Source organism: Furipterus horrens, unplaced genomic scaffold (assembly GCF_987537825.1).
Source record: "Furipterus horrens unplaced genomic scaffold, mFurHor1.1.pri manual_scaffold_17, whole genome shotgun sequence".
NCBI classification, from domain to species: Eukaryota; Metazoa; Chordata; class Mammalia; order Chiroptera; family Furipteridae; genus Furipterus; species Furipterus horrens.
In genome coordinates, this window is record NW_028327187.1 from 104,760,760 (window position 1) to 104,786,319 (window position 25,560).

At 37.5% G+C, this 25,560-nt stretch overlaps 1 protein-coding gene and 1 non-coding gene across 2 annotated transcripts in view; both read right to left on the minus strand.

Moving 5' to 3' along the window:
- Positions 1-25,560, minus strand: part of POLA1 (DNA polymerase alpha 1, catalytic subunit) — a 280,884-nt gene that overhangs the window by 233,380 nt on the left and 21,944 nt on the right. The window contains exons 11-24 of the mRNA XM_090264342.1: positions 24,879-24,991; positions 24,024-24,140; positions 22,478-22,552; positions 21,463-21,601; positions 20,351-20,505; positions 18,505-18,589; positions 15,126-15,187; positions 13,569-13,658; positions 11,228-11,344; positions 9,899-10,074; positions 7,462-7,591; positions 6,856-6,975; positions 4,325-4,424; positions 2,919-3,043 (exon numbers count right to left, since the gene is read on the minus strand). Coding sequence (XP_090120468.1) covers positions 2,919-3,043; positions 4,325-4,424; positions 6,856-6,975; positions 7,462-7,591; positions 9,899-10,074; positions 11,228-11,344; positions 13,569-13,658; positions 15,126-15,187; positions 18,505-18,589; positions 20,351-20,505; positions 21,463-21,601; positions 22,478-22,552; positions 24,024-24,140; positions 24,879-24,991 — 1,604 coding nt within the window. The remainder of the gene's footprint in view (positions 1-2,918; positions 3,044-4,324; positions 4,425-6,855; positions 6,976-7,461; positions 7,592-9,898; positions 10,075-11,227; positions 11,345-13,568; positions 13,659-15,125; positions 15,188-18,504; positions 18,590-20,350; positions 20,506-21,462; positions 21,602-22,477; positions 22,553-24,023; positions 24,141-24,878; positions 24,992-25,560) is intronic.
- Positions 3,545-3,678, minus strand: LOC149991742 (small Cajal body-specific RNA 24). Its single transcript, XR_016508786.1, has one exon.

Below are 25,560 nucleotides of genomic sequence, written 5' to 3' on the forward strand. Positions count from 1 at the left end.
AACTCACACACATGGCTGGCAGGAGTATAAAATGGCACAAATACTTAGGAAAACATTTTGACAGGTTCTTTTGGAATTAAACATACATTTCCTATACAAACCAGCAAATTCACTCCCTAGATATTGACCCCCACTAAATTGAAAGTACACATCCACAAAAAGATCTGTACAAGAATATTCACAGCAGATGTATGAATAATAGCCAGAAACTGAAGACAATCCAAATGCTCATCTCAAGAGAATAAAGCGTGGAATATTTTTCAGCAGTAGAGAGGAAAGAACTACTGATAATGCAACAACATGGATGAATCTCAAGAACATTATGTTGAACAAAAAAGCCAGACACACAGCCCTGGCTGCTGTGGCTCAACGGATCAAGCGTCAGCCTGTGAACCAAGTGTCGCTGGTTCGATTCCCAGTCAGGGCACATGCCTGGGCTGCACACCAGGTCACCAGTTGGGGGCACATGAGAGGCAACCACACATTGATGTTTCTCTCCCTCTCTTTCTCCTCTCTCTAAAAACAAATAAATAAAATCTAAAAAAAAAAAAAAAAGCCAGACACAAAAGAGTACATACTGTATCACTCCATTTACATGAAGTTCTAGAACAGGCAAAATTAAGCTATGGTGATAGAAGTCAGATCAATGGTTAACATATGGAAGAGGGGACTGACATACTAAAACTCATGGATGAAGCTAAAGCAGTGCTTGTAGGAAAATTTATAATTGTAAATATTTATATTACAAGAGAAGATCTGAAATCAATAATCTAAACTTCCACCTTAAGCAACTAGAAAAAGGGCAAACTAAACCAAATAAAGCAGAGAAAAGAATAAAGATTACAGCATAAATAAATGAAATAGAGAACAAAGAAGCAATAGAGAAATCAAGGAAACCAAACGTACTTCTCTGAAAAGGCCAATAAAACTGACAAACTTTTGGACTATAGTGACAAAGTAAAAAAGAACACTGAAATTACTAAAATCAGGAATAAAAGAGGGGATATCACTACTGACCTTAAAGAAATAACAATGATTATAAAGGAATACTATAAACAATTTTATACCAAGAAATTAGATAACCTACACGAAATGGAGAAATCCCTAGAAAGACACATACAACTGAAACTGACTCAAGGAGAAAAAGAAAATCTGCAAAAACCTATTAACAAGACACTGAATTAGTAATCAAAAAAGGAAAAGTGTTAAGACCACATAGTTAAATAATTAACAGAAATCCCTCACAAACAAGACCAAAAGAAGAGGAGGAGGAGGAAGGTGAGGGGAGAGGAGGAGGAGGAGGAAGAAGAGCGGAGGGAAAGGGGAGGAAGGGCAGGAAGGGGCGGGGAGGAGGGGCAGAGGGGGAGGAGGGAGGAGAAGAAAGGAAAGGAGGGAACACTTCCCAGCTCATTCTATCAGGCCAGTATTATCCTAATACCAAAACCAAAGACATAAGAAAAGACAAATACACATCAATAGCCCTTATGAATCCAGACAAAAAATTCCTCAGCAAAAGTAAATCAAGTCCAGCAACATATAAAAAAGATTATACACCACCAAGACCAAGCGGGATTTATCCCAGAAATGCAGTTGGTACACTACCTGTTTGTGATTAAAAAAAAAAAACCCAATAAACTAGAATAAACTAAGAACAGAAGGGAGCTTACTCAACTTGATAAAGGACATCTCTGGAAAACCCACAGCTAGCATCATACTTAATGGTGAAAGACTATATGTGGTCACCAAAGATCAAGAACAAGACGTGGGTTTCTGCTCTTGCACTTCTACTTAACATTGTACTGGAGGTTCTAGTTATGGCAATTAGGCAAGGGAAAGAAATATAAGGCAGCCAGATAGGTAAGAAGAATTAAAATGATCTTTATTTGCAGATGACATGATTCTGTATACAGAAAATCATAAGGAATGCACAGAACTAATAAATGAGTTCAGTAAGGTTGCAGGATACAAGACCAACATACAAAAACGAGTTATTTTTCTATATGCTAGCAATGAACAATATAAAAATGAAAGGAGACAATTTAATGTATAATATTATACACCAAAAAAGGATAAAATATTTAGGAGTATATTTAATTTTAATAAGTGCAAGAATTATACACAGAAAACGAGAAAACATCATTGAAATAAATTAAATACCTAAATAAATGAAAAGACTCAATTTTCACAGATTGGAAGACTTAACACTGTTAAGACGACAATACTCCCCAAACTGATCTATAGATCCAATACAATTCCTATCAAAATCCCAGCAGCTATTTTTGCATAAATTGACATGATTCTAAAATAAACAAAATGTGATATACGTCCATACAACAAAATATTCAGCAATAAAAATGAATGAAATACTAATATATGCTACAACATGGATAAATCTTGAAAACAGTATGCTAAGTGAAATAAGCCAGACATAAAAGGTCACATACGATTCCCTTTATACGAAATGTCCAAAATACACAAATCTACAGAGGCAGAAAGAGTAGTGGTTGCCTAGATCTAAAAGGGGTGAAGGGAGTGACAGAAGTTACAAGTAAAAGGTAGGGGATTTTGAAGTTACAAGTAAAAGGTAGGGGGTTTCCTTGGGGAGTAATGAAAATGTCCTAATATAAACTATGGTGAAGGTTACAAACCCTGTGAACACACCAACAGCCATTAACTTGTACACTTTAAATGTGTAAATTGTATGGTATGTCAATTACAACATCTCAATAAAGCTGTGAAATAAAAAAGGCACAACACTACTCTGAGTTTCTTTCTATCCAACCCTCTCCCTTTTCTGACTACTAAGAAAGGACATAATGTACCTTTCAGGGGAGAAAACTAAATGCTAACCCTTTTGCTTCTCTTCTTTAAGTACTACTTTCTATCTCAATTTCAAGAGCCCCCAGTTGAACACAAACCTCTGTAACTTTCTGGGCCTCTGAAGAAACTCTTTGCACTGTTGTAAAACAAATGTTGAATTCTTGAATGATGGAAGGATATAAACTGTTGAAGTCCAGAAGCAAAATGAACTTATCATAAAAACCTGGAGTGGAAAAAGCCATGTTACAAAAACTCTTCCAAAGAAGCAGATTTGTCAAAACATTACATTAGGAGTACTAAACTCTGAAGTATATTAGAAACAATATACTATCCAGAGCTGTGAGGTAGATGAAAGGAAAAAAGGTGTCGGCTCTACCACTTTATAAAAATGGCTTGGACTAGAGCAAAACGTCAGGTCACAACAGACCCTCTCTCACCTTGAAACCACCTACAAGTGGTCCCTTCCCCAGAAGTTCCCAAAGTACACCCTATGACGGGCAAACACTTTCCCATATCACTTAATATAGACAGGTGTCATATTTATTTCAAAAAAAAATGTTAAATTCTCCTTCAAGCAAGCATTCCCTCCCACCTCTGCTCCAAAAATATTTAGCGATCTCTACTAATGAGTGGTTATATATACTTTTTACAATCACACCTTCAAAGAATAAAATGAGCAGCGCACTCACCTGTACACAGTGCGAAAATCAGACAAGAGACGGAGATTTGTCAGTAGTGGAACGATCCACCCTTTTTACTTGAAAAGGGTGAACAGAAAGCTACTATATTTCTCTAGGACATTTACAAAGAGTTTTCTTCACCTCAAGAAGAAACTCACTCAATAAAAGTACATGTCCACTAGTAAGACAATAATAACAATAGCAAACATATTAAAAGCTTACTCTGTGTTGGGCACTGTACTAAACAATCACTTTTATTCCTTAAATCTCTGTGCAGTAGATATTATTCCTACCTCCAATTTACGGAACAGGAAACAAAGGCTTATTAGAGGTTAAACAAGAAGCCCAAGATTACAAAGCCAGAGTTCAAGCCCAGATCTAGCTAACAGCAAAGGACAACTGGACTACTGATCTGTTTCATTACAACTGATTGATTTAAAATGTCTCCTATTTAGGGTTCTAGTTACTTGATAAAATTCACATTAATTCCTACACAACAATGTGAATATACTTAATACCAATCATCTACACACTTAAAAATGATTAAGATGCTAAAAAAAGATTTTCTACTCTGTGTACCACAAAACATCTTCTTTGCTATTCATAACAACAGGGAAAGTTATTCTCTTGTTATAACAGAAGTTCAATTTGGTGGTTACTGTCTAAACTTTGTTTGATTTTGCTGTCCAGTATAAAATAATGCTATTATGAGACCTATTTGCTAACTTACAAAATTTAAGTCATGTCTTCTAGTTTCTCAAGCCAAGCTCTGCATTAAGAAATTCCTTAGCACCAGGACAAGCCAGTTGAATGCTCAACCTTACCAACTTTAGGATCCAGTACCAAGCCTCCAGCATAAGCTGCTTTCTTACGTCCTTTTTTGTATTTATTGGCATCTCCATCAATGTCTTCATCTTCATCTCCCTAACATCAAATGGAAAGAGAACTTCAGAAAAGAACATTTCATACCATGGTATATTCTTTCCTCTGCATTAGAAAACAGCTTTTCTGAATGTCACAGGACACCTTCATTGTTGTTACTCAGTCAGAATTTGTGTTTAAGTCATAGGTGCCTAAGGATCATTGTGGGTTTTTTGTTTATTTGGTGGGGAGTGGTTGGCATGTACACATATGTAAATGGTTTCCTTTTTCCCCCTTTTTATGCAAAGTAAAAAGCATTTCGCAATCATAGATAAGCTCATGCTTCTGGGCTGCCACCATTTTCAACAACCTAAGAAATAAATTATGTCAAGTTAAATTGAAATTTTTCTTGAAGCTTTAACCTTTTAAATTAAATAATTTGTAATTAATTGGGCAATTTGAATATAATGTAAGCAGTTCAAATTGGACAATTTAAGAGCCATATCAGAATCCATCTCCAGTTTAGATGCAGAGACAGAGAAATATGGCCCAAAAGAAGGAATGGATCAAGGTTCCAGTGGGAGAACTAGGCAATGAGGAGATAGTCAACCTAACAGATGCAGAGTTCAAAACACTGGTGATAAAGATGCTCACAGGCTCGACAGATATGCTTAAATAAGGCTAACGCATAAGAGAAGAAGTGAAGGCTATGCCAACTGAAATGAAGAAAAATCTCACAAAACCAAGGGTAAAGGGATGGAAACTGGGATTCAAATCAATGATTTGGAATATAAGGAAGAAAAAAACAGTCAACCAGTACTGGGGGGGGGATTGCTGGAGGGAAGAGGGTACTGGGCAGAGGGGAGCAAAGGGGGAAAAAACTGGAACTACAGTATTCCCTCGCTTATCGCGGGTATTACGTTCTAGACCTCACCCCACCCCACGATAGGTGAAAATCTACGAAGTAGGAACATTCCATTTATTTTAGTATTTATATATATTTTAAGGCTTTATAACCCTTCCCACACACTTATAAACCGTTCCCAGTCCCTTATTAACCTTTCCCACTCCATTAACCTTTTCCACACTTTTATAAACACTACTCATGTTCTTAAACATATTTTACACTCTTAAACCTACGTAACTAACAACATACGTATACAGTACCGCAAAATCCTGCGATATAGCAAAAAATCTGTGATAAATAATATAATAGTTTTAAAAATCCCATGATACAGTGAGGCCGCAATAAGTGAACCGCGATATAGAGAGGGACTACTGTATACAGTTTTAATAAACATTCTTTACTTTTAGTTAATGGTCTTACCTGTGGGCAAAGACAGTTATTGTAATATGTTAATGAAGCTAAATGAACGCAAAGGATGGTAGTTACTGAAAAAATTCTATATCACTGAGCAAATTTTACTTTAAAAATTTTCTGAATTCATAGAACCTCACTCTTTTAAATCAATGGATACTAGAAATACAACCTTTCATATTACGTAAAAACTGGGATTGTAGAAGAATCTCCTTAAATTCATTAACATTCATGATGTAAAAATACAAAATTATTTCATATAGATATTAACATTATTCTTATCATTAATATGGACACCTTAAAATAAGTAGGTTCAGCCCTGGCCGGTGTGGCTCAGTTAGCTGAAGTGTTGTCCTTGTAGACTAAAAGGTTGAAGGTTTGATTCCCAGTTGGGGCGTTTACAAGAAGGCAATTACTATTTCTCTCTCACACTGATGTATCTGTCTGTCTGTCTCTGTTATCTCTCTGTCTCTGTCTCTCTCTCTCACTCTCACTTTCCCTTCCCCTCTCTAAAAGCATTGAAAAAATGTCCTCGGGGGAAGATTAAACAAATAAATAAATAACTCCATACTGAAAATGTATTCCCAGGTAGTTAATCGTCAACATTCAATGCCTCAGCAGAAGTCAAACTTCTCTAGGTTAATATTCGGTACACCAGTTGTGACAATGTACATGTGAAACAAGCAAACACAAGAACCTGAATCGTTTTCACATTAAATTCACATTCTGAAACAATTGCTATCAGTGCCGATGGAGCAGTAGCTGTAAGTTTTGGTTCCGTTGTGATGGAGGCCCCTTCCGAAACCTGATTGTGGGGACCTTAATACTACTACTATGTAAAAATGCGACCATGCAACACCAAAATAAAGGCTCGCACGTTTCAGGAAATAAAGGATAAAACTGGCATGTAACTTTTGAGTAGGGCTAAGGTGGCAAAACCCTTTCCATGTATGGTCACCCATCAGAGAGGCTTACTTCGCGATTTTTATCTGTAGAGAGAAAAAGTGGAGAAGGAAATGACCACACAAACGTAACAGAATAAATTTGATTCAGTTTCTATAGTACACAGGGGATTAATTATTATGGAAGCAGATGTTATCACATCAAAAAGAACCTATAAGGTAATAAAAAAAAGGGAATAAGAAAAGGCAAAACACTATACAATTTTAGACCCACCAGTTTTTGGTGAAGCTTCCTGAAAATCTGCTTGTCGGGAACAATATAATTATTTTCATAAAATGCATGAAGCAACAAGAACTCATTACGCTCAGCTCGTCCACCCATCAGCGTCCTGGACTATGAAACAGAATTTCATTTTTTAATTTGAGCTCAAAATCACAACAAAAAGCAACTCTGACTTGGTAAATTTAAATCATAGCGCCTCCTTCAAAATCATTTCTCATAAGAAGGGCTGTGTTTTTTAAGGGTACTAAATTATTGCTAGCATTTTCTTTAAGCATTATAGTTAAAAGGAAACACAGGGAGCCTAAAATACTGACAACTTGGGCAATTTCTTTACTCGCAAATGGACCATTCCCTGAATGAAATATCCAGATATGAGAGATGATCCTTATGTTCACCCAAATTTCAACATACTGCGGCCTGGTTTTACTCCCCTTCTCCCAACCAGTTCTTCATTTTACTAAAGAAGCCCAGCTTTCAGAATACAAGTTACTCATTTTCTAAGGATGCATTTAGACTCATTATCGTGTAACAACTACCCCAAGCAAACACTGATTCCAACAGGAAATGCTTTTTTCCCCCTTTCTAAGTTAAATTTACCATAATGTTCCCAGCAATGTTGGTGATCTGCAGTGCTAATGGAAGAACATTTAGCTCACACATGATCTGCAAAATGAACCTGGCATCTTTCCAGGTGTGTTCCAACAGGTACAACAGATGAGAAGGTTCACTGTACAGAAAAGTAAGAATGAAACGGAATCAAGTAATTAAAAGAAACAGTGACTATAATCAGAACATCATAAAATATTACAAAAAGTTTTGGTATAAGTAACCAGAGCAACGTCACCTCAGCTTTGGAAAGAATTTAAAACAAGGTCGGTATAAAACTAGTAATTCATTCATGCCATCAATCCTAATGCCTTTCTCAAAAACTAAAAAAAAAAAAAAAACTCACAAAGAGCAAGTTACGTGTTAACTACAACCTGCAAACTACCTGAAGCCTTTCATTCATTCCATCTAGTTAGTATGTCTCACATGCCTCCTATGTGCCAGGTATCCTGTCCTCAGGGGCTCTGTCCTCATGGGGAAGCCAGAATATAAATAACAAGTTAAATATAAGGTATGTTAGTATAACGTTAAGCTAAAAAGAAAAAATTAAGAAGCAAAGGGAATATTGAGTGTCAGGAGAAGAGACTGAATTTTCAGTTAGGACACCAGAGAAGAGTTCACTGGGAATAATTGGGTATCTGAGGGAAGAGCTTTCCAGGCAGACAAAATAGCACATTCAAAGGCCCTGAGTTGGGTGCAAATCTGGCAGTTCTAGGACCAGGAAGGCAACCAATGGCTGAAACTAAGAAAATGACGGAGAGAACAGAAGATAAGAACAGAGTTAATGGCAGAGACACACGCTGAGTAGGACCTTCTAAGTCAGCGGTTCTCAACCCTGTGGGTCGCGACCCCTTTGGGGGTCAAACGACCCTTTCACAGGGGTCGCCTAAGACCATCGCAAAACACATATATAATTACATACTGTTTTTGTGATTAATCACTATGCTTTAATTATGTTCAGTTTGTAACAATGAAAATACATCCTGCATATCAGATAATTTATATTATGATTCATAACAGTAGCAAAATTACAGTTATGAAGTAGCAACAAAAATAATTTTATGGTTGGGGGTCACCACAGCATGTGGAACTGTATTAAAGGGTTGCAGCATTAGAAAGGTTGAGAACCGCTGTTCTAAGTCAAAATAAGGACTCTGGTTATTACTCTGAAAGTCACTGGGAGATTTTGAGCAGAGTGCCATCTCTGACTTAACTTTAGCAGGACAATCTGGTTCTGAGGTTGGGAAAGTCACCCAGGGGAAAGAGGGCAGTAGCTTGGACCAGGGTGGGTTCAATGGAAGAGAAGTGGCCAGATCTAGACATGTATTAAAGATAGAGATTTCAGAATTTCCTAATGGATCAAATGTGAGATATCAGAGAAAGGAATTACGAGGTTTGGGGCTGAGGATGACTTAAGAGGTTTCCAGCAGTACTGGAAAAATAAAGAGTGAACATTACTAAAGGAAAGACTTACAAGAGCAACCTAGCGGAGAAGACCAGGAGCTCAAGTTAAGTTGGAGGTTCACATCAGATACCAAGTAGAACAGGCAGGTGAACACAGAAGCCTGGACTTCAGGGGAGAGGTCTAAGCTGAAGGCATGCAGGTCTAAGCTGAAAGCATGAAGGCATCAGCACCCACATGGTATTGAAATTTCTGAGACTTGGTAAGATCACCTAGAGAAGAAGCGCAGCCAGAAAGAGAACCTGTCCAAGGACTCAGGAGAAATGGGCAGAAAACAAGGAGAAGTGACCAAAGGGGTAGAAGTAACCTTATTTAAGAAATAACCAAGCACCAAGTTCCAGATAACACAAAATGAGTAAGTACTGGAAATCTGAAGTACAGCAATGTAACTACAGTTAATAATATTGTATCGTATACTTAAAACTTGCTAAGAGAATAAGTCTTAAATGGTCTCACCACACAAAAAAAGTAAGTGTGAGGTAATGGATAAGTTAATTAGCTTGACTGCGGTGAATACGTCACACTGTATGTGTATATCAAACATCAAGTTGTACACCTTAAATATATACATTTTATATCAATTTTACTTGAATAAAATGGAAGAAAGAAATAATTGAGCAATATCGCTAAATAACTTAATGATTTCTGTTTTTATATTTCCAAAATATTTACACTAATCCTTGAATTAATGAATTAAGGGTGGAAATACAAATATCACATCAATTTCCAAAATGCTCTTAGGAAACATCAAGATGGTGTTAAGTGAGGGAGATAGAGATAAACTGATCAAATTAGAATAATTCAAAAAGCAAAACAGTTCAAATTATTATTAAAGTAATGGAGATGGTGGTGCTAACATGAAGACAATTTTCCCCACCCCCCGTAGCACCACACACTCCCAAGGATGGTACTCGCATCTTGCTTTTGCTAATTTCAAGACAAATTCTAAAGCATCCAGGATCATACCTGTACATATTTTGTATATTTTCCATTGGGAGTACACCCCTTTCAGTTTTCAGTATCTGTTGGACAAGTTCAGATAAATGATAGCTTTTACAACGAATTAACTCCTTTGCTGAAATTTCCACATCACAGATCATTCGGCCACAGGTAGCATTTCTTTCACCAAATCCACTCCTGCCCTACAAGGGGTGAACAAAAAGAAACTTCCATGGAAAAGCAGACACTGAGAACATTTTGTACTAACTTGCTTTGAGGCTAGCCCCGAAATGACAATGATTAAACTCTCATCCTTCCATTCATCCAGACATCAATGCAATAGTTTTGAATGACACTTTTCTAGGTACTCAGACATAGCAGTGAGCAAAACAGAAAAGATTCCTACAATAAAAGTAGATACCATAAATAAGATTATACAGTTTTAGGGGTAACAAGTATATGGAAAAGGGAAAAAGTAGAGCAGGATAAGGGGAACAAGGAATTTGGGGGAGCTGTGTCTTAAGTGGGGTGGTCAGGGCAAACCTCACCCAGAAGATGCTATATAAAAAACACCTTGAAGAGGATACGGAGTTAGTTTAAGCAAGTGTTCTGATGAAGTGTTAATAACTACTCTATCACCTCAAAGATACGAATAAGGAAAGAAGCAAGAACCGTGGCTCCAATTCCAATCTAGAGCAGTAGAATCCTCTGGAGAGCATTATAAAAGGTACAGATTCCTAGGTTCTCTGATGAGACAACATGCCCATTTTATTTATAGACTATAACTAAAATAAGATTTCAAGCACTGAGCGCATTAGGTTTAGGAAATAAAGGTGCTTTATTACAAACCCACCAAAATCTCCCTAAGTGAAGCAAGCAGGTAGAAAAGGTGCGTGGGCTTTAAAAGAGTCACATGGGCCTGGGTTAAAAAAAATCTCAGTTCCTCCCCCTACCAGCTCTATGATTCTGAACAAGTTCTGCTACCCATGTGAAAGGTAACTCACACAGAAGGCACTTAGCCCACTGCCTTCCTATGCATTCAATGTCAGCTCCCTCCCAGTCTTCCTTCCCTTCGCCCCCTTGAATGATCACACTCGATGACTGCTAAGCCCAGCAGCTCTGCTCTAAGGGCTAGTGCATTGGTACTGCTGATGTGGAGGTAACATATGCGTGCTGTCTCTACATTCTAATAGCTAATTTTAAAAATTGCCAGTGGCTTTTACCAGTAAAATCTTGGATTCAAAGGAAAAGATGTTTAGTGCCCAAGTTAAAATGTCCTATCAAAAGACAAGCAATTCCTAGTCCAAGCATATAAAAAGTCAAATAAGAAAGCAAGATTTTGAAAATTACAATTACCCCAAGCTTTGGCATGTTGGATCGCTTCAGTCGACCTATCTTGGACCAGTGAGGAACTTTGGAAAGATTAATTCTCTGCAGTAACACTTCCAGTTCAAACCCGTAAACATTATGACCCTAGTCAAAAAAAGGCAGCCAATAACATATCAAACGCAAATTAATTATTTATCTTCACATCCACAGAATTTATTTGCCCTTTCTTTTTCTGGTATCTAATTGAAGGCATCATGAGCTTACCTCCGATTGCGACTCCTTCTTCTTTAGGAATTTATTCAGCAGCAGCATTCATTAGCCTTGACATTCACAAGGCTGCTCAGCAGATCGCTGGAATATACTTTATCTCATCCTATTTGATGCAAGGCTCATATAATGTCTTTTAATTTGCAGCTCATGCCTCACAGTCTCAGAGGCAAATGCAAATTTTAATGTCCACACTTTTTCTGTGATCAGTAAAAGCTGTACTCAAATAATTCTATTTTACTTCCTTAAAAAACGAGAATCTGTTCGTATTCTGTGAATTTACATATACTCCTGGAAAACTCAGGAACTGTATGTAGTTTCTTCCTAAAGAACTGAGTTCAAACACTACGGACTTAGGCTCTTAATCAATGTGCAACAAAGTAATTAAATAATACCACCCAAAAGTTCAAATAAGAAACTTGTAAAAAAACAAGGACACAAAACTATACCAAGTAGAAATATCTCAAAAATGCAACCAAATTTTCCATGTCTAATGTGAATAATACAGTTCACTGCGTATGCTTATTAAACAACTAAAGTTTAAAATAAATCACATCAATAAAATTTACTTGTTATTAATTGTAATTAAAAATACATACTGGTTTATATTTATGGCAGTTTTGTCTATTAAGACACCTAAAGGACATGAAGATGTCTCATTTTCTAATTATCATGCCTGGGATTAGGGACTTAGACCCATGTCAGGATTCTGTCTTACATCAGTTTGGATTTCTCACTCACAGATCTGGTTCTAATATTCTATGGCAGTCCAGCTACCCTAGGCGCCATGACATGTCCTTGGGGCCCGAGAGAGACTACTAGCGGAGACTGAGTGAGAGCTAGTGCTAAGTCTGAGCTCCAGAGTAGGGCACTGTGAACAGAATCTTCCTGGCACTTTCCACATAGGTCCTGAAAGACCAGAAAAGAAGTGCATGCAGACACACTGGTAATACCCTAAAGGGTCTCGGTACTCTGGCTACACCACTGTCAGGAAAGGAGTCCAACAGCAAAAAAAGAATGCAGAGAAATATATGGCAAACATGTTTGCAAGGCTTCAATGTGACCAAATTACCAATGGCACACTTAAAATATAGGCATTTATATCCTACAGTAGGACAAAAAGGAAGGACTCCTATCAAGGAGCTTACAAACTAAGGAAGGCCAGAGGAAACATAAAAAATGTTGCTTTATGACTCTTAAAAACTGGGGCAAATGCGACAAAATGGACAGACCTAGAGGATATTATGCTCAGTGAAATCAGTCAGAGAAAGACAAATACCATATGATCTCACTTATATGTGGAATCTAAGAACAAAATAAACAAACAAAAATGAAACACTCATAAAACACAGGGCAAACCGGTGGTTGCCAGAGGGGAAGAGGGTTAGGGGACTGGGTGAAAGAGGTCAAAGGCATTTAAGCACAAATTGGTAGTTACAGAATAGTCACGAGGATGTAAGCATAGGAAATATAGTCAATAATATTGTAATAACTATGTATGGTACCAGGCGGGTAGTAGAAATACCAGGGAACACCTTGTAAAGTATACGGCTGTCTAACCACTAAGCTGTACACCTAAAACCCATACAAAATAAAAAGTAAACACACACACACACACACACACACACACAAAGAACTGGGGCAAAGACAACTCATTGAATTACCATCTTGCTATCTCGTGGGAAAAAAAGATTCCTTGCTCTAAGCTCTCAAAGAAAATGTATCCAGGAGATCCACTGAGCTCATATACTTAAAATCCTGTGACTGCTACACAGCTGGGCCACTAAACCAAAATTCTACAGATAACAGCGGACCGAAGTTTATTAACTTATAGGCTGGTGGTCTTTTAAGTGAAAATAACTGGAGTAGCATAAACTTCAATAATAATTCAGGAGTTGCCTTTCTGTTAAGAGGAAAAAATACTATCGTGCAGTGGGCTGGGATTTTTTTCCTCCTTCCTGTTAGCAGCAAGTACAGCAATTCCCACCAGTCCATGAGGTTTGTTCACTCTTAAATGCTGCACAAAATGTACCAATTAAGTGACACTGAAAAGAACTAAGGACTGAAGAGCTTCCCCACGACATGATCAAACTCTACTTACCACAATGATATCGGGATCAATTTTGTGAACTTTTGCAAGGAAAAAACCTAGTAGTGTCCTTTCTGTTGCAGCAATCTCAACCTTCACTTTCTGTTAGATAAAAACAAACCGGTCACTTACTCTTTACTCTCAAGTACTATGCCTTGGTTCCTTGTTCAAGCAGGGTAAGAATTCTTAGGGTTAAAAGAAACCACCTAGCTCAAAACTAAATGCAGCAATGAAATTCTTGATTCAGGGCTTTGCCTTACTTACATAGTCTCTGAGGAGCTCATACTCGTAATAAGACTGTGAATGAAGAAAAATTTTAAGTATTGAGCACTACCAAGTGCAGAAATGTCCCTCCACAGGGACACGCTTGTGCATATGGACACGTTTTATAGCACATAAATCAGAGTACCTATCAAAAACATTGCCTACTTTCTTATATAACCCCTGGTAAGCTTCACTCTTCATGTATACCATGTATAAATTAATATCAAATAGTGGTATAAGAATCTATAAATAAGAAACAAGACTAAAAGCAAACATTTAAGAATTATAAGTATCTTAAATATAAATAAAACCTATCTTCACACAAAAGACTTCCACTTGAATTACTAACTACAAACCAGGTATTCAAAAGATCCATTTATTAAGACTCTCCTAAAATGCAAGTTGATGGTTGTATGTTTTCTATAACTAGCTTGGCTAAAAAACATTAGTTTGACTCTAATGGAATGAATTTTCCTAGGTCATTCTACTTGGACAGGTAATTCAGGGCACTTCACAAATAACAGCCCGGTCTAATAGTACCACCAGGCTACTGGACTTCTCAAGCCAATTTAAAATAAGTAGAACTTGACAAGGTTGCTAACTAAATTTTGCCGAGTAAGAACATTAAAAAACAAAACAAAACAAACCCACGCATTTACCAACACCATCATTTCATAAAAATAAAAAAAAAAAACAACAAATCATACTCCCTCAAAAAGAAATCCTTTACATTGAATGTTTACTTTTGAGAAAAATTCACTATATTTTCCAACCCCCACTACCCCCACTCATTTTATTAAGGACCCATGGAATATACTGGGAGTAAGCTTCTTCACAGAGTACACTAAGACTTGAGAGATCACTGATCAATTGGGACAGGCCCACATCAAGCTTTCCAATACATGTCCCTTTAGCATCCACAGCATTCACTTCGCTTCCTTTAAGCTGGGCCGGGGAAGGGGGAGTGCAGAGCTCTACCCTAGTTTCCCAAAACAGCAATCACATGACTGTGCATTTTGGAAAAGCTTCCTGTTAAGCTACCTAAGGGAGAGTTTGAGCCCATCCATCTGTTCATACACTGTAGAACCCCACTATTTTCAGGTGGTGAAACATTTAAACTTTGCTAAATAATGTTTCTAGCTTTACATTTTTAACACATTTTAATGGGTTAATGCCAATCTAGCAAAAATAGAGCTAATCAATTAACATAAAATAATGTTTCTACTAATCCACATCACCCTCCTTTTCTCAATCTAAACAAATAGATATTTCATATTTAAAAGAAATAAATAACGAGGTCTTTACCTTTTTCTTTATGTCTTCACTAAAAGCATATGGAAAAATACAGTCCTTTGGTTTAGACACAACTGTAAGAAGGAAAAAAATAGATTCCAGCACATATCTTAGCCAATTTCAAGTATATATACATTGAATGTTTCCAAATAGAAACTGTCTTAAATATAAATTCCCCCCAATCTCTGAAGAGTTAAAGAGAATAAAGTATTTCCACTGGTCATGCTGTTGGACCTCAAAAGAATAGCCAAAACAAACAATCCTAAAATTTTTATGGAACCACTAAAGACCCCCAAATGCCAATGTAGTCGTGAAAAAGAATAAAACAGGCCCTGGCTGGTGTAGCTCAGTGGATTGAGCACTGGCCTGTGAACCAAAGGGTCGCCAGTTCAATTCCCAATCAGGGCACATGCCTGGGTTTCAGGCCAAGTCCCCAGTTGGGGGCATGTGAAAGGCAACCACACAAGGATGTTTCTCTCCCTCTCTTTCTCCCTTCTTTCCCCTCTCTCTAAAAATAAATAAATAAAATCTTTTTTAAAAAAATAAAACAGGAGGCATCACTCTCCCTGGTTTCAACTATATTGCAAAGCTATAGTTATCAAAATAGTATGATACTGGCATAAAAACACACACACAGATCAACAGAACAGAATGGAATGCCCAGAAATAAACACGCATGTGTACGTGTCAATTTATTTATGACAAAGGAGCCAAGAAATGGTGTTGATAACACTGGACAGCCACATGCATGAGAATGAAACTGGACCACTACCATATACCATACACAAAAACTAACTCATAATGGATTCGAGACTTGAACATAAGACCCGAAACCATAAAACCCCTAGAAGAAAACATACGTGTTAAGCTCCTTGACATCAGTCTTGGTGATATTTGTTTGGATTTCACACCAAAAGCAAAGGCATAAGATGCAAAAAATAAGCAAGCAGGACGATTTCAAACTAAAAAGCTTCTGCACCGTGAAGGAAACAATCAACAAAATGAAAAGGCAATCTACCAAACAGGAGAAAATATTTAGGAATCATATATCTGATAAGGGGTTAATATCCAAAATATATAAAGAACTAATACAACTCAAGATCAAATGATACCAAACAATCCAATTAAAAAATGGGCAGTGGATCTGTACAGACATTTTTCCAAAGAGGACATACAGATGGCCAACAGGTACATGAAAAGGTGCTCAACATAACTAATTCTCAGGGAAATGCAAATCAAAACCATAATAAAATCACTTCACACCTGTCAGAATGGCTATTATAAAAAAGATAAGAAATAACAAGTATAACAAGGATGTGGGGAAAAAGCAATTCTCACGTACTGTTGGTGGGAATGGAAATCTGTGAAGCCACTATGGAAAACAGTATGGGGATTCCTCAAAAAACTAAAAATAGAACTGTAATATCATCCAGCAATTCTATTTCTGAGTATTTATCTAAAGAAAATGAAAACCCTGACTGAAAAGGACATGTACTCCTATGTTCATTGCAGCATTATTTACAACAGTCAAGACATGGAAGAGTCCAATGATGAATGGATAAAGAAAATGTAGTGTGTGTACACATATACACTCACTGGAATATTATTCAGCCATAAAAAGAAGGAAACCTTGACATGTGTTGACAACATGGATGGACCTTGAGGGCACTGTATTAAGTAAAATAAGTCAGGCAGACAAATACCATATGATTTCACTTATATCGGGAACCTAAAAACAAGAAGAAACTGAGCTCATAGATACAGGGAACAGATCGGTGGTTGCCAGAGGCAGGGGTGGGGGTGGGTGAAATGACAGAAGGGAGTCAAAATGTACAAACTTCCAGTTATAAAATAAGGAAGTTATGGGGATGTAGTGTACAGCTTGGTGACTATAGTTACTAACACTACTATACCCTGCATATTCGAAAGTTGATAAGAGATTAGATCTTAAAAGTTCTCATCACAAGAAAAAAAATTATAACTATGTACGGTGATAGATGTTAACTAGATTTACTATGGTGACTTCACAGCATATACAAATATCAAATCATTATGTTGTATACCTGAAACTAATATAATGCTATATGACTATCTCAATTTTATAAAAGTTTAAAAGATTAAATCTTAAAAAAAAAAAACAGCCAAACAGAACCCTAAGTCCCTATAATTGTTAAAATGGCTTAACATTCGCTCTCCATCTAAGTCGAGATATAGGATGTTTATCAGCCTTTCCCAAAGGAAATGCCCCACCACTGCAGCTTCAACCAGCATACAACAGAGAAACTTAGTTCAACCTTCACAAAGCTAGAAAAGTAAAGATGACCAAAGCTTCCTTCACCTTAAGTTCCTTGCCATTCACAACAGCTGTTCACAGAGTGACATACACAGAGGAGGGGGTAAATAAATGTATATTGAAACAAACAATTAACTCTCTTCCACATATTTTCCAGGTTATTCTCACCATTTTTCCCATGTACTTCACCTTACTTAAAGGGTAAATCTTTGGTAATCATTTCACAATATATATAAATCAAACCATTATGCTGTACACCTTAAACTTACACAGTGAAGTATGTCAATTATTTCTCAATAAAACGAGGAAAAAAGGGTGCACTCCACAATAACACTGGAGCATACTTCCTTCTGTGCTTGTTTCCCTAGTCCCACTTTCCTAACACTCAGGAGACTATGCAGGAGATGCTACCCCAGTTCATGTGATTCTGTGCTGGGAAAAAATCTAGGATCAATTGTATTATGGTCCCCCCCCTTTAAAAAAAAAGTAGTTACTTAACACGTTGCGTACGGGTGGCGAGAATTCTCGTCATTTCTAAAAGTTATTTAAATACCCCGGTATGCAATGTGTTAACTAGCTAAACTCTTATGGAATATTCCAGAATGATCCTTGGAGACTGACTCTGGGCGTGCAAAATCTGTGGGCTTGTTTCCTTCACACACTGAATTTTACAAATAGCACAGCCCAACAGCGATTTGATCCTACTGTAACTCCTCCCAAATAGGTTACACATTCATTTACTCCTTGGCAGCTTCCCTCATCACAGAAAACTGGTCAGGCTCCCACAGTGGGCTTTTGGAATGACATCACTGGAAAGAAACTGGTTAAAGTGTAACTGTGACCCAGGAAAAAAAACCACTCCATTCCAACAGACTAACCATGAGAACAGAAAAAAAAAGATATCAAACTGCCTCCTGACTTCTCTTAGAACAAAACACACCCGCCGAATAAGAGGCAACCAATCCAATAAAACACTCACTACTCTTGAAAACATTAAAAAAAAAAGACCAAGTTACTGATCCAACAGTTGGAGAAAAAAAAAAAAATAAGCAAAACTAAAATCAAGCCATTAGTAAACCAGGTAAACAGAATACATACCGCAGAAGTGGGACTGAAAGGGAGGCTGTGGGGGCGCCTTATCTAACGCAAAGCTGTGATGAACCAAAGCTGCCACGGCAATAACCTGTAAGCAAACGAGGACAAAAATCACTTATCAAACACGTACTACGTGTTCTGCGTTCTCAACAAAACCACCAAGAATATTAAAAGATGCAGGCTGTGGTACATATGAATATTTTAAACTTTTTATTAGGAGAGCATTTAAATAAATAAAAAAATGGAATAATAAAATCACCTCTACTCATCTGTAGCCCTATCCACTTCCTGCCTCCCCTCCAGATTAGTTTGAAGCAAAGCCCAGACCTATCATTTTATCCAGAAATATTTCAGCATGTACCTCTCAAATTTGATACTATGGACATCTAAGGCCAAATAATTTTTTGTTGTGGGGACCATCCTATGCACTGTGAATGCACCCCTAATGGCCAATAGCACTGCCCCTCCCACCTCCCATCCCAAAGTGGTGACAACCAAAAATGTCCCCAGATATTGCCAAATGTCGCCTTTAGGGCAAAATCTCACCCTGTTGACCACCACTTAAAAAAATAAGACATTTTAAAAATGTAACACAATCATTTCAGTTAATAAGAGTTAACACTAATTCCTTAAAATCATTAAATATCCAGGCAGGATGCAAATTTTCATGTTTTCCCAACTATTTTAAATTTATTTACCAAATAAGGTCCATACTTTTCAAGGGGCTGATAAATAAAACTGTAAGTAGAACCCGCACAGACACCTATTATTTCCCTGCAATTTCTTTGTCGAAGAAGCTGGGTCATTTGTCCCATGGAGAACCCACATAGTGTGGGTTCTGCTGCCTGTATCACAATAATATCATTTAACACGGTCCTTTGTTTCTGTACTGCCTATCAATTCGCATTTAAATCTAAAGGTTTGATCAAACTCAGGTACAATTTTTTGGCAAGAATACATGAGCAGTGGTACTGACTACTTCTACCAAGAGGCACAGGCACATTATGCGTGGTTCTCTCGGGTTTAGTGACATTAGCAGCCACTGGTGATCAGTGTCTAGATCCTCTGTTTCATTAGGGATTGCAAGTGGTAGGCTAGATCTGGCCCACAGGCCATAGTTGGCTAACCCTTGGTATAGAGGAATAAGTCCAATAACATAACAAATGAAAAAAAAAAACACAGAAAACAGGGCATTTTAAGACAACCAACAGTTATCCTTCAATAAATCAAAGTCACTTAAAGAATTGTACGGGGTGGGAGGAAGCTGCTCCCGTTTGAAAGATATTCAAGAGACATAAAAATTAAACACCATCTGTGAACCTTGTATAGAATCCTGATTCATTTAAACCAAATGTTAAGAAGACATTTTGGAGAAAAAGAAGTCATGTGAATATGGACTGGATATTTTAGCTGATATCAAGGAACTGCTGTTCACATTTTTAGGTGTGGTAATGGCATTATACAAGAAAGCACACTTGCTTTGAGAGGCTTATACAAAAGTATGCAATGATACAAACGTCTGAGATTAGCCTTAAACTACTTCCAGAGGAAAAGGAGGAGGGGGAATAAACGCGTATGACAAAGTCTTGTTAACTGCTGAATATAAGTGATTGGTATATGGGAATTCATTAAATTATTCTATGTCCATTTACAGTTCTCCAAAATAAAAAATTTAAAAACCAAAAAATAAAAATAAGTCCAGCAAGTTAACCCTTTTAAAAGAGTTTGGTAGTAAATTAGTATTCTTTCCCCTTCCAAAAGAACAGCTTTCCCTTGCGGAAAAGTTATATAAGTTCAAGCAAGTATTTGCATCTAAGGCATAGGTACAAACTCTGTCCTATTTCTTTACCTCATTTTGATGTGTCTTTGTATTCTGTAGTGTCTTCATGCTGAAAGACATCACCACAAGTGGAGGGGGACCAGCATCCTTAATTACATTCACCAGGTCTGGTTTCAAAGCCATTGCCTCAACTTTACACCAGCTCACTGGCTGATTTATGAGCTCTAAAAGAGAAAAAAAGAAAACAGATCAATAGCCATTTATCGAAAAAGAAAAAAATATTATAACTAAGACATCTTTGACTGAGGGCTTCAATTCCATCTTCTAATAAAAATGTCTTACAACATTTAACTAACTATAAGCCACATTATTGGATTATAAGCAAAGCCTTGTGTGTGCGCACACATATGCTCATTTTCCTGGAAATAGGTCTACAGCTTCCATCTGATTTTCTGAATAATCCAGGACCCAAAATAGGTTTTTAAAAAACAAATCACTGCCTTGGAGAAATAACAAAACATTTTTAAGATATTTGTAAAGACAAAACAAGCCCTGGCTGCTGTGGCTCAGTGGATTGAGCGTCGGCCTACAAGCCAAGTGTCACTGGTTCGATTCCCAGTCAGGGCACATGACTAGCTTGAACGTCAGGTCCCCAGTTGGGGGCACCAGTGAGAGGCAACCACACAGTGATGTTTCTCTCCCTCTCTTTCTCCTTTCCCCTCTCTCTAAAAATAAAATAAACAAATAAAAAATTATTTTTAAAAGACAAAACAGAGTATCACAGATGCAAATACCAAAAAAGAGGTAAGTGATCAAACAACCACTATCCACACCGGGCACTGATACCCACCCTCCTTCAGAGGTTAGTAGTTAACTAGGAAGAACAGCTGGGCCACATCAGCCAGGTCAGAAGTCCACACTGACAGCAGCACAATGAGGGATGTGACCAAATGCCACCTGGGCTATCTAAGGCCTCCCTCAGACTATACTGCCTGGCATTACAGTGTGATAAAGTGATCCCAAACATATTCTCTATACTCACTCTAGGAAAACCTTGAGAAAAAGCACATAAAAAAGGAAGTGGACACACTGAAACAAACAGACCAATTCCCTAATTTCCCTTTTAAAAACCACATCTATCAGCAATTTACTTAGGATTCTGAAAGTCAAATTTCCCTTACGTGGATTTTTTACTTCGAGCCAACAAGGTCCTTTCATCTTTCTGTTCATCAAGAACAGTTCCAAGCTGGATGTGTTAGTCCCAAATACATGAGAAAAAGTTTCTCCTTTCAAATCCTGAGGAAGTTGTGGCATTTCGGACTGAAGAAGGTAAATAAGAAAAAAAAATCTTTATTGTTTAAAACTATTACTTCACACTTTCCAAAGTCTATTATTTGAAATAAACAAAAGCCTCTCTATGAAGTACCAGAAGAAACTCCTTTTATATATATGAAATGTAATTTGCCACAAATGAATCCAAAACAATTCACAGTAGGAAACAAAAACAATTCACAATGACAAAATAATGCAACTTGATGACACCCATTAGAAGAAAAATAGGCCAAGAAGCTCCCCAAAAGAGAGCTTCTGTCCAGAGCCATACATGCCTTGCTGATAAAGAACAGCCAAATAAGTACCACTGCATTAGAAGAATAAAAAGCAAGAGAATGGGACTCATTCAAAATGCTTCCATGGTACATTTCATCACCACTGTCAAAAACATTTCTTAAGTTTCCCTTTTGCAACATTGTGGGATCAAAACACTAGAACAAAGGTAAAAAGAGGTTAAGGTCCTATGAATTAATGTCCCACAACCATGACCTTGCCTGTCGCAGGAGCGAGAGCAGCACTATCCTAACACTACTGCCGCTCTCCTCTCTCGCCTTTCTACTGCCCAGAAGGGACATTCAACAGACTAATGATGGTTAACTCCATCGTGCAGCATTCATTCTACCTGACAAACTGCTGTGCAGTTTTGGCTTATTTATTCAAAGGTGCAGAGGAAAGCAGTACAATCTGTAGTCTATGTATTTACATTTTTATCCATTTTAATTATTCATTACTGTAAGTCCACCTCAGTGAACTAACTGTGGGCTTAAGGAGTTCTGTGAATACTAATTGAAAGCCAACTGAAATTTCAAAAATAGAACAATGTCATCCCCACCAAAACCCAGTATTTTTCTTTATTTGACATACCGAGTATCTAACTTCCAAGTACTCAGATTTTTCTGGAACATCAGGTATCTCAAAAGCATAGTTCTTTTCCACTATCTGGGTAAACAGACATTTAAACATTAACAAAATCTTTTTTTGGTGTTGTTCTATTACAGCTGTCCCATTTTTCCTCCATTGCTCTCCCCTGTCCCGCCCCCCTCCCCCCTCTCCCACAGTCAATCCTCACCCGTTGTCCATGTCCGTGGGTCATTCATACATGTTCCTTGACTAGACCTTCCCCTTCTTTGTCCCCCTTCTCCCCATCCCCCCTCCCCTCTGGTGACTGTCAGTCTGTTCCTTGTTGATATAACAAAAACTTTTCACAAAATAAATTGTCAAGGGCTACGTACACGATGCATGTCCCTGTGTTTAATCATTAGGAATCTAGCATCCTTAAGGGACATGAAGGTAAATAAAGCCAAAGGGGCACCAGTCTCCCCTTCCAACTGAGACTAAAGCACCCAGTGACTAAATGCTAAAAACACTTCTTTTAGACACTATAGAACTTAGAAATACTTGCATTCAAAAAGGGCAATAAAAGATTTAAACATTTTACAATGTTAATTCATTAAGTCATTGGCTACTCTTTAATATTAAGCAACCCCGTCTTGCTAGAAAAATTCATCATTAGCATTATAATCATAGTTCATATTTACTGAGCACCTGCTATGTACCAGGAAATGTTCTGATAACCTAATATGAATTAGTTGAGTTAACCCTTCCAGCAACTCTTAAAATAAGTCCACACTTCTCGGGGGAAGAAACGGGCCCAGAAGTCACTCAGCACTTGTTCGAGGCCACAAACACTTAGAAAGCAGTAGGGGTAGGACTTAAAAGCACAAGGTGTGTGGTCCCAGTGCCTACGCTCTTCACCATTACACCACATTGCTTTTAGAAATTTACAGACTTGATCCATCAGCCATGATTCAAAGCTCAAATCGTTAAGACCATTAATCCTGTCTTCAGCAACTCAACCCTCTACTGCAATCACTGTGAAGAGCCAATATGTTGAGTGAGTTACAGCCTCCATATTGATGGCCAAAGGCACTGATTATCTCACAAAATCACTATCTCCCCACTGATCAATATGTATTACAGAAAGAGAAGAGTTTTATTCTATCAGAATAGCATCAGAGTCTCTAATTTTTAAAGATAAAGCCTCAGGCTTTTCTGACTAGGACAACTTGGCAATAACTAATACGCGCAAGATCAGAACAGTTCCTTCTCCATCTGGGAATAAGAGCAGAAGACATGCTTCAAGTATTGAGAGCAATTACTTTGCTATGACTAATCTTTCTATTCAAATTAATGAACATTAGTCCATAAGCAGTTTAAAGAGAAATAAAAAATTTTTTTCACAAATCTAACATACTGGTTTTACATTGATATCTAAGATATTTCTATTCAATGAATTACAGCCACAGACGGCATGTTGCACACAGAAGCTATGCAACAACTATTTGCTAAATCAGCAAATGAACAATCAACTAATAATTAGAGCTGGAAAAAATTACCACCAAATACAAACCTTGGACTTGAACTTCATAATTTTATATTTTGCTGCAATTTTCTCATCAAATTCGTCATAAACATCCTTCATTGTAACTGGAGTTCCTGTTTCTTTCCCTGTGTTTAGATCCATTTTCTGCTCCCCCATGGAGGGAAGGGGAGGGTAAAAAAAAATAAGAGTTATCTGTACATGAATCTTTTTAACCTCCAGAAACCCAAGTCTAAATCAATTTTCATATTCACTCCTTTAAACATTTGACCAAACAATCTTACAGGTGAGTTCAAAGATAGAGAGACCCAAAAATGTACTGAACCCAGTGCTCAATTCTTCCCAATGGCATCACAAAAGCAAACCAGAGATAAAGATGATCAATCAGTCCTACAAATTGGGAGAAGAGTGTTGTAAATCCTGACCAAGAATCTTCACAGTTCAACTCAGATGGGGAGGGGTTGGCTTCAGAAAGGGAGTGTGGATATAAAAGGAGGAGCAAATGGAACTGACCCTGTTAAATGGCTACAGAGGAAATGGTACTGCTGCCTATACAGCAAAAGCATAAACACTGGGCCGAACTCCATGTCACATTTTAGAGCCATTATATTCCCAACTGCCATTACTATGGAAATGAGAGGTGGGGGGGGGGGGCAGGATCACATACTAAAACTCAAGACACTTTTACTGTCTTTCACACTTTCTACCAAACAGAAAAACAGAGATGTACCTCGTTTCTCTACTTTTCCCAAACCCTAAAGGAGCTGCAGGCAATCAGTGGCGACTAGGCAGGCAATGAGAAAAAAGCAACAAAGCTGCTGAAGAACAGGGCTGGCGGCAGAACACAGAATGCACTTGGATGAAAAGCGAATCACTGAAGTTTACCATTTCACGGGGAAGGAAGTAGAGTGTTCGTTCAATGTTTTTCACCATGACACAACAGCTCACATGGGTCTCAGCAGACTTGATCCAAACTTTGCCAAACAGAAATACTACACCTAAAAGAATTATCAGAGAACCATGAAAAAATTTCAATTATATCAAAGGGGCAGTATGAAGACTCAATAAATGTGTCCACACATACATGCCTCCATGATGTTATTTTTTACAGCAAATTTCTACCTGATGTCCAGTCCCCAACATCAGTTTCTTTACTCAGTATTTATGTCATACAACAATACCCACTGGCAAAACCTGTGACTACTAGGACAGGGGACAGAATGACTCTTGGTGTAAACATTTTTCCTAGAATTAGGGAGACATCCAGGTAAATAGAGACAAACCTTGTTTATTAGGGAGACATCCCAGGCCAGTGTACAAACCCCTGGGGAATTATGGTCACATCCTAAGTAGGTGTTGGGTAAAAAACACAAAACACATTTTCCCTCGAAGCAAGATTATCCAGATTAAGAGAAACAAAGAAGCAAACCATTTTCTAACAAATCTCATTTAAACCTTTTGTGGGAACTCTGAGAATTAACACTAAACTCCTCTTTAGCACTTGTACTTAGTGATAAAAATTAACATTCATATGCTAAGGAAAACTATTTTTCCAAATGTAAAATCA